The sequence below is a fragment of the Vidua macroura genome, chromosome 1 (genome assembly GCF_024509145.1).
Source record: "Vidua macroura isolate BioBank_ID:100142 chromosome 1, ASM2450914v1, whole genome shotgun sequence".
Classification (NCBI taxonomy): domain Eukaryota; kingdom Metazoa; phylum Chordata; class Aves; order Passeriformes; family Viduidae; genus Vidua; species Vidua macroura.
Window position 1 is genome coordinate 89,199,053 of NC_071571.1, and position 16,912 is coordinate 89,215,964.

Below are 16,912 nucleotides of genomic sequence, written 5' to 3' on the forward strand. Positions count from 1 at the left end.
CTTTTCAGTTAGCAATCATTTGACTTGTTAAATATTGTAAAAATAGAAGCTTCTAGAACCAAAAGCAAATAAAATTTTATTCTGCACATGCTGCAATGTCAGAAGGGACAAAACCAGCAGTTGCTGAAGGTGAAAAAGGCCAGTAAAATAATTTTATGAGAGAATATATCCCTCATATTATTATTATTTGCCTTTGGGAGGCAGCAGATTGCACCAAACGATAGGTGTTCTAAAAAAAATTAATCTCTGTGTAGTGATATCTCCCCCTCTTTACAAGCATTTGAGCTGCCAGAGTGTAGATTTATGTCTGTGGAGAATGTATATGAGACAGAAAGAGCATCAGACTGCATACAAATATCAGAAATCTTGCTGCATCTTCGAATTGCCATTCTTCACTCTTCTTCTAAAGAGGAACTTGAACAGTACCAGAAAAAAGAAAAAAAAAGACACTGTAAAATTTGCCAGAGAGTTCTCTCAGTGCCACAGCTAGTGGAGAAGAACACTTCTTTTTGTATTAGCTGTTAAGGACATGAACCATTTTTGATACTCCATAAACTGTACTCTGACAAGTTAGGGATGTAACATCCTACAGCAGAGGCAGAAACGTGGGTAAGCAGTGAAGAGAGGCATTTCTGTCCCAAAAGAAAAAAGAAAAATAAGAAGAAAGTATGGACATACAGTTTAAAATGTATTTTAGTTAGAGAAAAAACATGCAAAATCAAAGTACAGGGAAAAATTCACATCAAGCAGTCTTGGCAGAGGTGGCCTGTTAGGTGAAAAAAAAGAGTTTGGTTTTATTTTAAACAGTCTGGATGATCTTCTTTAGCAGACAAAACTGCATGAGGATAAACTGCCCGTGCAGACTTTCAGTCAGACCACAGAAGCCCAGCTCCAACAAGCCCCAGTGTTCACAAGGGCTCCAGAAGCCTGGGGGTAGAAGGTGGGATGGGAAGCTGCAAGGCTGCAGGTTTTCCCTCAAGATCCCACAGGTAATCCCACGGCTGAGACACAATTTGTAATGAATGCAGGAGGTAGGAGCCAACAGGAAGCATAGATTATGCCAGTGCTCATACAAACAAGAAGGAAAATAGCAGTTACTTGTGAACACATTCAATTATGCTGCTGTGCTTCCCAGCTTTGCTGTGCACTCTTGGAGTTTGGTTGCTGTGGAGCCTCTAGTTTTTACTGTGTTTTGCAAAATCTATGTGCCTGCCACCCCAGCCTGCACTGGGAGCATCAAAAGCCAAGTAACCTCAGAGCTGGGCCTGCAGTGTCCTGAAACAGCTGCTGAAAAAAATCTTCAAGATTCTACTGATTCTTGCTGCTGAACTCAAAGACTGCAATGCCCCTACCCCTGATCTCTCTGTCTTCAACCTGCTTGGGCTCACATCCAGAATACCTCACCTCTCTTGTACCTCCCCCAGCCCTCAGAAATGCTTAATTACTTGGCAACATGTATCTGAGTAAATTTCCATTATTTCTCCTCCTACAAAATGCCTTGGTTGGATGGAGTGGCAGGTATCTTCACCTTGAAAATCCCAACGTGGACCTGTTTTGAAAATCTGTATAATGTGCCAAAGTCAGCCTAGGAGCTTTGGATTTTCACAGCAGTGAGCGCTGCAATGAAGAATGCATTACCTATATTTAATAGGCAAACTTGAAAATTAATATTTATATCCTCAGGGTTATAGTTCTAACAAGAACATTTGAGCATTAGGTCAGGCCATAGGCATTTACACGGAGGTGACCTGTAATGGAAACACCACGTAGACAAATGTCTGCAGGTACATGTATCACTCCAACAGTATGCTGGATTCTAATTTTTAATCAAATTGCTGTTTCTGTTTTAGATCACCTCTCAAGAGCCAAGTGCAAACTGGAAGACTAGTTTTTACTTATGGAAGATACTAAGTGAAATTATAAAACCTTAATGGAAAATTGCAATTGTTTTGTAAAATTTAGCAGGTTTCATTTAAGCAAAACCAAACCCAAATGCCAATAAGCTAAATAATACTTTCTAAAAACCCTCCAATATTTAATAAAGACCCATAAGGGCAGTTCTTAAAAGTATATTGGATAGTTCAATATTTGGAAAGTTCATATATCATGATTTAGTAACAGTGCAGAATGAGGATGTTGTATATCTGAATTTATTTCTCCAGCACCCAGAGAAGGCACTGCATGACAAAATGCATGGAAGGGAGGACACTTCCAACTCACACTGCAGAGTGGGAGGCCAGATCCTTCTCAGTCACCATTACAGTTCTGGTCACATCTGGAGTTTCCTTTGAGGAAAAGGAGATTACAAGCCTAGTTGTACTGGAAGATATTAGGCGTAAAATTAGTCTATCATATGGAGTTGAATGTTTTGCTGAAGTTCATTGTTCTCCTTTGTCCTCACTTGCTGCTTCTTACTCTTCACCTTTGCACTCAAATCCCATGTCTGGAAAGTTTCACACTGAGTCTTATCATGGAAAAAGTCCATCCTGAGTAAGGGATGTGCCCTCCCAAGGAGACGTAACCCAGCCAGTCAAGCCTCACAAGAAGACATTAATTGTCACTGAGAAAGGGTAATCACAATACTGAGAGATGGACTGCTTCAAACCTTTTCTATACATATTTCCCATGATATTCTAAAATTGCCCAACTGTCTTCTCCTGAAGAAGGAGAATATTCAGACAATGCAAGCTCCAGTAGTCTTGGTGATGCTTCATTGAGTCAGTGGTTTTAAATCTTGAAGCGATATACATATCCTCCTGCAGATATATAGATACATATATCCTCTTCTCAAAGCAGGAATTTTCAATACAGGGGATGTATTTGGTGGGTGACTAAGAGAAGAGAAGATCACTCCAGGAAGAAGCAAGAGAGAAGTTTTAAGAGACAGGAAAAGAGAGCTCAGATACAAATGCTGAGGGTGTGGAATGCACAGATATAATGGAGGACTTGAAGGAAGATTTTTTTTGTGGAATTTGAACCTTTCCTAGTTATGTTCAAGAAACAAAAATTTCCTGTAGTCAGTATATGAAAATTTGTTTGGTAATGGATTTGTTATCTTTGAACTATGAACTGACTCAGTCTTTTATTTGCTGCTTCAACTCCCACTTTTGTATAAGCAAAGCCAAATTAAAAGAAATAAAATTATTCCAGTCCTGAAAATACTTTCAAAGTATTTCTGTTGTGCATATTTACTCTAAATATTAATAATTCCCATGGGAGAGAAGTAGTTCAGAGCCAGACTTTATATTTTTACCTGCCAGACAATTTATGTTGAGAAAACCTCTTTATCCTTGATCTTCTGACAAATGGAAGTTGGCTGGTTCTCAATATCTTTCCACCAAATCATTTGACAAAAATTTTATTTAAATTTTCCTAAAAATGACTGGTAGACAGATGATGCTTATGTGTTTAATCCAAATTTTCAGAAATAATAAAATAATTAGTAATTATAGCAGTTTAGTAGCCATATATTTTTTGAACATTGAAAAGTAACTATCTCTAAATTTCCACATAAAACACCTATATTGGCATCTTATGGCAAGATTCTGGAATCCAAGATCATTGAGAGACATTTGGAGACAGAAGCATCTTACCTTGCAGAAATGTGTTCTTTCAGCTGCAGAATGCTTGCTACATTTATCAGGAGGTATTGTGCTTCATTCACAAGAGAGAGTGAGATGTTTGTAGCAGACGACAGACCTAAAAAAAAAAAAAGAAAATCAATCCAACATTCCAAAATGATCATAAAAATTAGTAATTTCACCTTATCTTTCCTTTGACCTTTTACTCATTCTCATTGCTAGTTTAATCATTTGGTTCCAGGCACTAAGGAAATATTCCAAAGATGCCCTCAAACCTGCAAGTAGTTATGATGCAATGCAGTTAGAAACTGAGAGGTGAGATTTTACCAAATTTCTAAAATAGTTTACAAGAGCAATATCTATGCATTTTCAATACTCTTTCAATTATTTTTGTAATGAAATTTAGTCTCTGAATAAATTCTTTGATTCTTCACGATCATTTTTCTAAATGGTCTCTTTGAGTTTCCAGACAAAATCATGGCCATGATGATAACTTCCCCCCCATACTGGTGCTTCTGTACATTTTCACCGAATTTAACAAGTAGAAGGGCGGCAAAAAGTCAGTTTCTGTATAAACATAATGACTAGATCTATACTGGATAACTCTTTCAGCCTTTATTGGGGTGCCTATATATACTCAGTGTGAAGTCCATAAGCCTGATTTGTGCATGGGGAATCACAAATATTTTTAAGAATGACAACATACCTTTTGTATTTTTCTGATGTGACTTGCTTTTCACATCTGAACTTTGTCTTATCAAGCGACACGAACGACCAAGAAACGTAGAGAGCCAGCCAGCAATTCTTTCTCCACAGTCATATGTTTTTACCCTATTACAAGAAAAGAGGAAGTTTAAATTTGATTGCCCAAACATTAATTTGCAAAACAGAAGTCAAATTGTGAAGATGTTTCTCCTGCTTCCTTCAATACAAAATACAGAATCCATATTGTCTGATGAATGTCTGATGTGAAGCTCTCCATGACTCTAACTCCCCTCTTCCTCAAGTTTACTCCTTTCCTCTTGAAGTTGACTTTCACAAGATTTAATTTAGTTTAGTATGGAAAATTACTGTGGAATAAAGGATTAATCATAACACTGAAGACACTGACTCTGAAGTACAATAAGTGGTCACTCATATAACAATATTACAGTACAGTATTATGAAATAGTCACACTCTGGTCTGTACTTTTTGCTAAAAACAGAGGGGAATGATCTGAGTTCAATTTAAGATTGCTCTGCTGTGTGTAATTTTTAATGATCCCATCAAGTACAGTGATGTTACTTCTCCAATTTAATTCATGTTATTACAGACATTTCACATTAAAACATGGCTCCACTAACAGAGGCCAAGTATCTCTCTAAAGATGATTTGCATTACTTGTAAAATGTCTAATGAGTTATGCAAGCTGGCAATAGAATGGCCTTCTTTACCTGGATATAATCTTTCCTAGAGGGACTTTGAAATCATCTCTCTCAATCCAAGAAGGCCACTGAAAATTGATGGTGTTTGACATTAGATTCCTCAGCCCTGAGTAAACTTAATGTCAATCTTCCAAAATCCAGACATCTAGTTTAAATCAGTTGTCTGGGTTTCACTCACAGATAAAGGAAAGAAGTAAGTAGTTCGCATCTATATTAGACCTCAGGATGGGATGACTCTCACTGTGGGAAAGTTCAACTCTCTACTGACCACATATAGAGATTTGACTGATACCTACCTTGAAATGCAGGAGGAATGTGACTTCTTATGATGATCTAGGAAGGATTCCTGTAGCATGAAAAGTGAAGTAGTTGTGTTCCTATGCTCACCTTGATGTCCTACCCAGCCAAAGAAGTTGATCTGCATGGAAACTGTCTGCTTTGTGAAACAAGAAAACAGCTACTCACAGCAAAAGGTGCTAAGCCTCAGTATTGAGAAGAAATTGGCTTGGCTTTACAAACTGCTCTGTCAGGTTCCACTGAATTTCACAGGTACAAAGCCAGCAGAATTGAAATCAAGGAGATTTTATAATCCTGCATGGATCTGGTATCTCTTCAGTGCTTGTTCTGAATTTTGAATTATGGTGCAGCTGTGCATCCCTCTCCCACTCAGAGTGGACAGGTGTCAACCACAGCTGCATCTAGCCAGTGATGTCCTAGAACTGGAATGGTGTTCTGGTATGAGTGTGAGATGCAGGCACCGTGTCAAGAAAGAGGCCAAAAGGTGAGTGTCCACATGAGATTTCACAGTCTGAACTGAGTTAGGGAAAAGGCTGTTAACGAGAACACATGAATCTTCCATGACAACAGTGCAGGTGAAACAAATTTCTCTAATATTTTTTCCACCTTCATAGAGGTTCTAGGGGTGTTTAAAATCCCTCCTGAGTCAATTGCCACAGGCAGCCTGTAGGAAATTAATACGGTATAAATCGGGAAGAAAGTTTTGCCCTCTTTTTATACACTTATTGTTTTGAGTCACAGTGGCTGAGTTAGAGACTCGTACCATACTTGGTATTTCATCAAATGCCACAGTGTAGTTTTTGTATTCCAAAACACATGTTTTCAAATTGCTTTCCCTTATTGTCAGACCATTTTCTGAGCAAGTACCATCATCTCTTCAAGGTCTCAGTCAAAGTCATTCTGTTGTAGCTCAATTCTACTTGTTTTCTGCTTGTGCTTATTTTTGTGGAGTATAACTTTACATCTGTCAGCATTACATTTCATTTGGCATATGTCAGGCAATTTATAAAGGAGAGCCTATTTCCCTCTGATTTCACTTGCTGTTTGCCTTGAGTTTCCCACTCATCTTTCTATTATGTCATTTAGCTTCAGTGCGTTACAACTGGTTCCTCTAGCAGGGCAATTTACAGAACAAAAATCAAGGACAGATGAAGTCTGAATATTGATCCCATGGGATATAATACAACGGGCTCAGTTCACCTTGTTCTTAACTACACCTTTGTCTTCTACCACTGCTACACTTCCCTTGATCTCTTTGATATTGCAACCTACCAAAGAGGAGGTTGTGTCCCTGCTTATTTCAGTAGAGCAGCAACCTTGAGCATTTAGGGTCTTCTAGAATATCAATCCTATCAACATTAGCTTCTACTTTCATCATTTATGTCACTGGTAGACATTGTACCAGGAAGCCATGTCCCTCTGATGTGGGCAGCACATGCTGATGAACAGCCCCTGCTGGGATGAAGGCTAACGCTGATGAATTGCTTCAGAAGGGAAATTTGGGCTCATTAAACTTCCGCGGCTGCTGCGAAATTAAACTTCCTCACATGACTGCTTACAGATTCCACATCATGTACTCTTCTCAGTTATCTCAGTCTAAATTCAGAGTAAGCCAACAGAACTGGATGAAATAACAGCATCAGAGCACAGATCTAACAAATAGAAAATACATTCACTAGGCATTTCTTTTGAATAAAAGCCTTTTAAACAAACCCTTTTGGTCCCACTGCTCACCTTAGGCATACTGCATAAAAGACCCCTGACCACAAATCACCTCCTGTCCTCTTGCAAAACACTGTTTTTCTCATTATTTTCAGCCCTGAAGGCTCCTCTGCTGAAACACTGGAAACTGGCATCAATGGCTATTGGGTCTCTGAGCAGCTTCAGAGCCTCATCAATGTTGTTCACACATCCTGCCTTACTTCCTGTTTTGTTTATTTCCTAGTCACAGTCCACTCCTTGCAATTTGCTTTCACAACCCATTTCTTATTCATTCTGTTCTTTCCTTCCATCACAGAACTCTAAGAAGTTTCCCATGAAAACTTCCGATTTGATACAATAAAAATGACACAGTCAGTTACATGAAAGAGAAGCTACAATAAACAGTATGGCAACAAATTTTATGCACACAGAGAGAAAGATAACTCAGGCTGTTTTATAGCCTGTAATAGATGGGCTTACCATGGGGAGGCTAGGGATGAGTCAACACTAAGGGAAGTGGGACAGATGGTTAAAACAAATGACTCTTGGGTGGATTCCACTACCTGAGGAAAATACACTTCTGAGGAAAAGATCCTCTTTATCATCTGAATAGCTAGTAGAAAAGAAGGAGAAGATAATTTTCTGCATGGCTCCATGGGGAAATTGCCAGGTCTTCTACTGGTTTGTTTATGTGTTACTCAGAGAAACAAATGTAGAGGGTTACAAAGAATTAGTATGCCTTAGTGATAGGAAGACATAAATCTCTAAGTGGCTCTTTTAGTTGACTTACCAAGAGATTCATTGAAAAGAAATATAGTAGATAATGCAAATGTACTTTAGGAAGGCACTTGATACACTGCCACTCAGCAAACTTAATGAGACTGAGGGAAGTTCGTAGAAAATATGATGAATAAACACTTAAGTTTATGAATAGGAAATAATTTTATTCCTAATGTTATATTCACTGAAGTGGTATGTCTCTTGATTAGAATTAATGTTATTTAACTTACATACCTGCAGTCAAAATTGTTAAGGGGACACTGAACATGGGTAGTCAAAACAAAATTAAAATGGTTGTAAATATGGAAAGCTGTTTATAACTTCTAAGGTTCTAGCAATTTTAAATCCATGCAGTATGAAATGGGCAAAGCTGCCAGCACCATCACTATTAAATGTGGGAACTGAATTCAAGTCCTGCTGAGACCCCCAGCTGACATGGGGACACCTGCTCTTTTTCTCATGCTTGGAGCAAGTAAAAAAAGAGATCTCATTCAAGTGAGGGCAAAATCAGTTTACTCTACTGTCCTTCTTCTCCTTTTTTCATGTTTTAAAATTTTTTACTGTTTTCTATCAGACCTGCTGAGTATGCCAACTTACTTATTTAAATAGGACCACTATCCTGGTCCACTAATCATTCATGCTTTCCACCATTTTTTCCAAGGACTTCTGTCTGTGTGCACATCTCTTCACATCCTGAGTGTCACTACGGTGATTTTCAGCTTCAGTACCTCTCTGCTGTCACTTACCTGTGTGAACAGACTTTACTCTCACAGATCACAGCCTCTTTTCCAGTGTTGTCTTCTAGTGGCACAGATATTGGGTCCATGCCTAGGTGGGAAGACAGAAAGTCATATTTAAATAAAAAAAATATGAAGAATGATAGAGTCATGAAAAAAGTTCTAATTTTTGCTCATTTTCACAGTCACAGCAGCCTCACAAGCAGCAAATAATTTTTTTTTTTTCTTTTTGCTAGAATTACATTTTCTGCCGGCAGGTGGCTCCAAATGATAAAGCACAAAGGCTGCAGATGACCTTGGTAATCAAAGCGTTTTTAAAAAATACACAATTTCAACTTTGAGTAATTTCCTTCTCTGTTTATCTCAGGCAACAAAACTGGCACAGAATTATGGCCTCAGTCACGGTTTCTGTTGAAAGGATAGCTCCTCTGACAAGTCAGGAGATGATGTTAAACACTGTCACGTTGGAGTAAAGGGATTGAGTGATCTGAAAGATGAAGGAGGGGGGAAGAAAAAAAGAGGCACAGTCTGTTCAAAAAAAGAAATAAGCTGTGAGACAAAACTACAATAATTTAAAGACAAGACAAAATGTATGGAAAATTGCAAATGAGACAATTATTCCCATCTATTAATCTTCATGTTTAAACCAACTGAGGATTCCCTGGTAATGATCTATCTTAACTTCTCCCACATTTTCCTCATCTTGAATAGAATGAGCCAAAGAGATGGAAAGAGTGCTGTAGTTTACTTGAATTAAAAAGAAAAGCTGTACTGCTTTTCTTGCTGCTAATTGAAAACAATAATCTTAAATGAAGAACAAAGTGTTGTACTGTGTGGCTGCAATGAATCCAGCTTTTCCATTACACTGCAACATATATTAACCAAGATTTTGACAAACCCCCCCATTTGCCAGAATTATAACTATATATTTTGATATTATACAATATTGTAAAACAAATAAGAATCATGCTCTACCAACTCTGTGATACAGTGAAATCAAGTTGGCTTATTTTCTTCTGAAGAGTAATGAAATGTAGTTCAGGTTCATTGTAACACCACTATCAACTCTGTTTCGTGCATGTTTTACAAAATAGAAAGTGGTCTACTTCTTCTTTGGTTAATTATGTTAGTATATGTCAAAAGTGAAGACAGAGGGGAAAACTTGGGTTCACTTAGAAAAATAACGCATGTAAAAAATGCTTTGAACTACCCTGTAACAACCTGATAAAAAGGCAATGTTATCATCTTACCAACTAGAACTCTTGGAATTAGAAAAAATCAAACATTAGCATCATTCCTTCTGGAAAATATGAGTTTGAAATATTTCATCCGGCATGCACTCTTAACTGTTATATCTTTCAAATACTTTCTAAGAAAGGCATACTCACAAAATTTCTTAAAATAGAATTTCAGGGCTTTAAAAAGGCTGTTATACACCAGCAAGTATACCAAATTTTTTATTGAACAGTACACATTTTACAGTGATGTTTAGGTCTGTTAAACATTGTTAATTACAATGTTATTCTATCTTTAAAGCAAAAAAAAAAAAAAAAGGAGAATATTGCCAGTTACTAAAGTGCAAAAGCTGTCATTCTCCATGGTAATTTGCTTGATAATAAAATTCACAGATGTGCTCACAGTATTAATATAAAAAAATTCTTATAGCTCCTATTTTAAAACAATGAGGAAAATTAGAGTTCTGTTATTTCAATAGACTGAAATATAAGCCATTCATGTATATTCTTCCATCAGTGTATGCACTTAATTCCCATTATTTTTATTGGCAGTAACACATGACTATTTGAAGGCACAATAAACTCCATAAAATGCAATTAGCTGCTCAGTTCTGCTAGCATCTTTCTACTCCAATATTTTAAGGTGCCTCCTCAACGCTCAGAATTTCTCCCACTGTGCAGTGACAAACTAACGCCCAACTTGCCAGAGTAATGCTGATTGTTAGCTAAAATGGAAAGAGAGAAATTAGTATTTTCCAGAAATGTATTCTCAGCTGAATTCTGTTTGGCTACACATTTGTGTAGGTCAGGAACAAGTACAATGTAATCTGTGCTCCCACGTATTTGATGGAGGAGGACAAGGAGATTTCCCTTGATTCTCACTCCAGTAATAGGATTTCTGGAAATGAAGGCACTTGCTCCTGCCCACCTTTCAGTTACTGGGAGCCAAACCTCTAATAACTTCATTCAAGACACATGAAATTCTTTCTCTCCATGAGGGCTAATTTAGAGTTAGGTACACTGATTTTCTCTAAGTGGGTTCTGTGATAGCAAGGTTTTGTTACACTCTCAACAGTAAACAAAATAGGGAATGCCTGTTAACAGCCGCATAGCCTAAGAAAATAATTCCGACAAAATTCATAAATGCAGTTTCTCAAAATTAAAATCTCACTCCCTCTGCTGAAGAAAAGTACAGCCAGTGAGAGAATATACACAAGCCCTTCCTCTCCCTCTGCTCTCACTTAACCCCTTCGTCAGAGATCCAGGAAATACCTGGAGCTCCCAGCTGCCATGCAAGCCAACTAATTTTGCAGGCATGCCTGGCAAAGATCCTAAGCCTTCAGGCAGCTTTGGGCTTGTGTAGAGCCCCTCTCTGCCATCCTTGCTACCCAGAGTGGATGGGTGGCAGAATTGCACAGCTGGGTCGGTCAGACAGCAAATTCTGCCCATCCACAGCTGGGGCTACAGAGACACACAACATGCAGGGGTTAAAGAACAACCCTGAAAGGGTGTCTCAGCACATAGAGAATTCAACAAAAGGTGTTAAAGTAGTTACAGTCACACTAAATCATGCTGACAATTTTTTCTTGGACAGAGAAGACAAAGAATATTAAGCCACATTGAAATAAAATAGCCATAAACAAATTTTTTGCTAACCAAAAGTTCTAGAGGGAGAGGAAAGCATGTGCCTGGATGCCTGGAGGGGAAGAGAGAACAGACTCATTATGTTTTAAAAGTGGCACAAAAAGTCTTCACCATAATCTAACAGTGTAACAGCAAAACGCTCTTAAAAAACGCTGTGTACTCCAGCTGCGTGGGATTTGGCTCACTTGGCTTCAGGCACTTACCAGAGGCACCAATTCCAGCAGCACGGTTGCCTTAGGCTCTCTCTTTTGGAGAGAGGCGCCTCCAGCCAGCAAAGCGCGCCCTGGGCGGAGATGTGCGCCACAGGCTGCTGTCACAGCGAGAAAAGCGCGGATAGCAGCGGAACTGCCGGGAAAAGACCGCGGTTACTGCTCCTTGCAGAGGCGAGGCAGCTGCCCGGACTGCGCTTCTCACCGGTCAGCTGGAGCCGCTGCGCTTGCACAGTCACCGAAGCAAGGGCATGGCAGAAATGGAAAGAACAGAGAAACTCAGCACAGGGACTGGGAGGTCAGGGGGAGGAGAGATGAGGGAGCAAAGCTCAGCTTGGACAGATGTGCACAGCTGTGGCTGAGGAAAAGCGGTTTGGGTGGGTGGCCTTGCATGTGGATGAAGGAGCAGAGCAGGAAGAGACCTGGAGGTGGCTGTCAGTCACCAGGCCAAGCCAAGAGCTACGGATCTGAAACGACATCAGCCACCAACACAGGCATTGAAGGTTCTGAGCTTCAGAACAACCAGCCTGGCTCAAGTGAGTTCCACTGCTCCCTACCACATAGATGCTGCATGCCCACATGCATCATTCAGCTTCAGGTCCTACATTTGCAACCAGCTACAGACAAGCTGGAGGTGTGATGACAAAAGCAGCAAGGATTAATGTGGGATTTGCAAGGAAAGAGTCAATTTATTAAATTAAATTTGTCTGCCATGAAATGATTTAAGTGGAAGATATCACACTGACCCATGTTTGTGAAGGGATAAAAGAAAAAGATTAAAAATTTAACACTGACAAACAAATAATGGATTTAGTCTGCAGGTAAGAAGAAAGAAAACATAATAAATATTGGAACAACTCCGTACAGATTTATCTGTTCAGCCATACCCTGCTGGTTTGCATGTGCTCCCATCATTGTGCCATTTTAGGAGCAGTAAGCTCTGGAATAGACTCCCATTATCACACTGTCAAGAATTTTAAAAAATGCCACAGGTTGCAAGAACATCATGAGACTAAAAAACAGCAGGACTACTAGAAAAGAGGCCCCAGATCACCTCATGGGCTAGGATTTTGGTAGCTACAGTCATTATACAAAGAATAAAATTACTCCATTCTTACACACTGGCTGTACCAAAGCAGGCTTGTAAATAAATGGTAATGACATTCCCGTTAGAGCACATTGATCAATTACTTTTGTGTAGAAAAATGATCAATAGTCTTGGACAATCCCTTTTGTGTGGAAATGGTTCTCACTTTCACTGGAAGGAAGGCAAATGACAGTGAAAACTCCAAAAAAGACACACAGTAAAACGTAGAATTTCAAGGAAATTTCACCCTGGCACTAACTGTGGCAAGAGGTTGTAAATCTCAGTGTGAATTGGATGCCTTGACTGTCATTTTTGTGTGAGAAAACTTCCTCCTGACTCCCTGAAGTATGACAGTTGTTACTGACAGGTGTTATTGACAGGTGAACATACTAATCGGTATGCACTTTTCTGAACGAGTGCTAGAAAGGAAAAAAAAAAATAAGAACAGAGTCAGAATGGTCAGAAAGGAAGAGAGAGAGTAAAGAAATCTCTAGAAATAATTAGTTCTGAAGCACTTGATAATTTAGAAGTTGTGGGAGAAGGCTGTCTGTGCAACTGTACTACAAAAATTTGAGGTGCAAGGTCCTCCATGTAGAATTGAAATGAATTAATGATATATTTTCAAGGAAATAGTATGGAAGAAAGAGGGGAAAGCAGCAGTGTACATGCCAGTGAGCAAGCCTGGAATTCCTAAGAAGAGAGTAGATTGTGTTTGGGATTGGAAACACAGAAAATAGCACATGATTAGTGGAAGTATCAAAGTGTACATTTGAGAAACCTATTTCAGACAAAAAGAATCAACAAGTCAGATTTAATTCTATGGTGAGTGCTCAGACAGCTGGAGATGACAGCAACCCTAATGTACACACACAGAAAGGAGACTGTGGTTACAGATCCACTCTCATGGATTTCTAATAAAGGGTGAAAAATCTGAAGATAGGTTCCCTTGTTTTGCTCTAGCTGCTGAAAATTGGGCACATATATGATTAGTGGTTAAGACATATGGGCTGAGTAAATGTTGGACCCCAGGGAAATGATGACCAACATTCAGACATGCAAACTCAGCATTAGTAATGACTTCTGTGGAATTCAAACTCGTTCCAGTGTTCAGTGTCAATGGCACTGTTATGAAAATAAATAATTTTCACCCCTGAGTAGTAAAGGGCTTTCTGTAACACTTCACTTTTTTTTTTTTTCCTTTTTCTTTCCCCTCAGCAGTGAATAAAAAGGATTCTGATAATTCCCAGGAAGCTCAAACATCACGAAATATTTGCCTGCTAGTGCAAGTATTTAAGTGAGTTAAATAATGTCTGGTCCTTATTTTAATTCATACTAATTGCTACTGAAGACTTTATCCCTCTAATTCCACAGATGGAAGGAGGAAGAGAGATACAAAATGGGAAGGCTTTTGGCCAGGGTGTTTAATGCTAAGACTTCTATTCCTTTACCTTTGCAGCATTAACAATCCCTTCAGGCTATGGGACTTCATGCTACAGAGACACACCAGTCAGTGAATTTCCACATTTGTCTGTTCCTTTCTCCATCCTGGAACATTCACTTTATGGTTGCACATAGGGAGTCACTGTCTACTCTCTGCCTACCCAACAGAGGTAGTTAGGAAGTTAGGAAGCCCCCCAGGGCTGCATATAACAGGTTGGGCTTCATTGCCCACAGCTGGCACAGAACTTGTCCCTAAAGTCACAAGAAAGCATACACAGCATTCAGTAGTTTGTTGGGAGCATGCAGGTATCCCTGCCTAGAAATCTGACACCAATAAAGAAGGGAAGGAAAGGATATAGTTTACTAACCTTCTGCCTGAATGACCATAATTTTTTGCTTCAGATCAATTGAGGGATTCACAAGACACAACCTTGGCTCCTGCTTCTGAGTCATGCAGACTCCATTCTGGTTTACAACCATCCAGTTTCGGTCATACAGCAAACCCTGGTTTCCTACTGGCCATTCTGTAACCTGGGAAAGCATTAGGAGGGGGTACAAGGGTTTAAAAAATGTTAGCTGCATTAATAGATTCATGCTGAAGAGCAAAGAGAGGGAAAAGAATCCCTTAATGAAACTCGTTTAAATCAGGAAAACTTATGTGAGCCAATGTCAGCTTTTTGTAAGAGAAACCTTAATTGCAAATCAAAGATAAAGATATCACTGCACAAAGTTGACAAAAAAAATCAAATTACTCTAAGTTGTTACATATTATCATACAGTTTAACAGAGCTATAAGAATAAACAATCTCCGAAAAACTCTGAAAACTGTCTTCAGTTTTATACACATCCATTTCTTCCAGAAATTCTCATTTAACTTACAGAGCACAGAAATTTTATGGGAATTTTATGAATTAAGGCAAAACCAAACAAACAGGAAAACTGTGAAATTCAAAATTCTGAAAAAACTTGTTTTTCATAAAATGGGACCACTTTGTCAATTAATCCATTTAAGAAAATCTCTGCCACCGAAGCTTCTGGTTTTGCTGGGAGAATAATAGCTTCTTTAAAATTCCCTTACAACAAAATACATTGTCTTCTTTGCTGTCTGTTCTTCTGTTACTTGTATAAGAGTCTTTACATTCAATAGCCCATACAAGAATATTGTCCTTGCTTTCACATACATTTTTCTGGTGAAAAGAACATCTGTTTCTGATGCTACACAGATGGTAATCTTGAAATCCAAAAAGAGAGCAATTTTACTAGTGCCTTTGGGTGACATTAATATCTGCTTTCTTCTCCAGAATATTAAAATATTAATACCATTCTTGTGATATAAAGCTGGCCACTAACATATTCTTCAGCTCACGTATGCTTTCTAGTCACAGTTGAACATGGAGAAAAGTTTACAGCTGAACTTCATTGAATTCTTATAGAAAAGCTGAGTATATCTCACATGAACTAGCCAACAAAAGACTTCAGAAAAAAACTATTGAGTAAAAGATATATCAAGCACAGCCTGATGCTATGAAGAATAGCATGTCTGGAAGCACTGGCTACATTAATTAAAAATCACATTTTTGTTTATCATTTGATCAACCCAAAACTTGACAGAACGTAAAATATCTCATTCTTATAAACTTTTCCTGTTTTTATAAAAGCCTGCAGCAGCAGTTTGACACTGACTGCCTGACTATAGAAAGCTAAGGGCAGGCATGCTAGAACTGAAAATTTAAAGCATCAAAGCTGAAATAAAAATAATTTTACTGCAGTGCTACCAACTCTACGGAATACAGAAAACAGAAAAATAAAAATTAGGAGAAGAAACATGTTCTATCAACCCACTTGATTTATAATATCATTTGGCAATTTTTTAATGCGACTGTGGATGAAAATTCTGTGATAAATAGAAATTTTAGGTCTGACAGTTATCTGAAATCACATTATCCAAGTACCTCAAACTGTCAGCACCTTAGCTATGTGAACCTTTGCCCTGACTTTTTTAGGAGAGGAAACGTAGCCCAAAGACTGCAATATCAGCTGAAGAACACACTTTTGTTCTTAGTGGAAATTATTCTTTGGAGAGACCAGAATTTTTGGTTATCCTGTATAATTAGACTACAAAATGCATTTGAACAGTTGGTGATCATCTGAGAGCTGCAAGAATTTCCTGCTAACAAATCTCCCTTCCAAAAAATAAGATTATTAATTGGTAATACAGCCTCCCATGAATCCAACAGATCTCTACAGGATTTGATATAGGGAGCACAGTAAACTAAAAAAGCAGAAAAATAGAAGACCACAAAGTTTCTCAGTTCCCTATTGCAACATTCAGTTGTTTTGGTTCCACTTCAGGACAGCAATCTTATTCAGGAAATAGCTTAAGCATTTGCTTACCCTTCACTGAAGGCAAGAGGTTTTATGAGCAAATAAAACTTCTCTTTAATCAGAGCTTCAGGTAGCTCTTGCATGCTGACAGGCATTAAAGGGTAAGCCCAGCTAACTAGCTAGCAGATATTTGGAAATAATCAACACCTTCCACTCAAGATACCTCTGACAGGTCCAAAATAATGGCAACTAACTCCATGCTTCACTCACACCACAAATTTAATGTAGCCCATGACTACATGTCCTCAACCTATTTCCCCCCCGCTTCCTCTGGGTATTTGCCATTGCAGTAAGAGTCACACATGTGTGCTCTGCAGTGAGTCCCTGTCCTGTCATGGACATCTTCTGTGCACTGCCAAGTGCCCAACTCCCTCTCCACTTTTCAGCTCAC

General features: G+C 38.6%; 1 protein-coding gene across 1 annotated transcript in view; it reads right to left on the reverse strand.

The window, feature by feature from the left end:
* The window catches only part of MOCOS (molybdenum cofactor sulfurase), a 212,421-nt gene that overhangs the window by 13,410 nt on the left and 182,099 nt on the right, over positions 1–16,912 (reverse strand). The window contains exons 9-12 of the mRNA XM_053993714.1: positions 14,505–14,667; positions 8,531–8,612; positions 4,288–4,412; positions 3,594–3,699 (exon numbers count right to left, since the gene is read on the reverse strand). Coding sequence (XP_053849689.1) covers positions 3,594–3,699; positions 4,288–4,412; positions 8,531–8,612; positions 14,505–14,667 — 476 coding nt within the window. The remainder of the gene's footprint in view (positions 1–3,593; positions 3,700–4,287; positions 4,413–8,530; positions 8,613–14,504; positions 14,668–16,912) is intronic.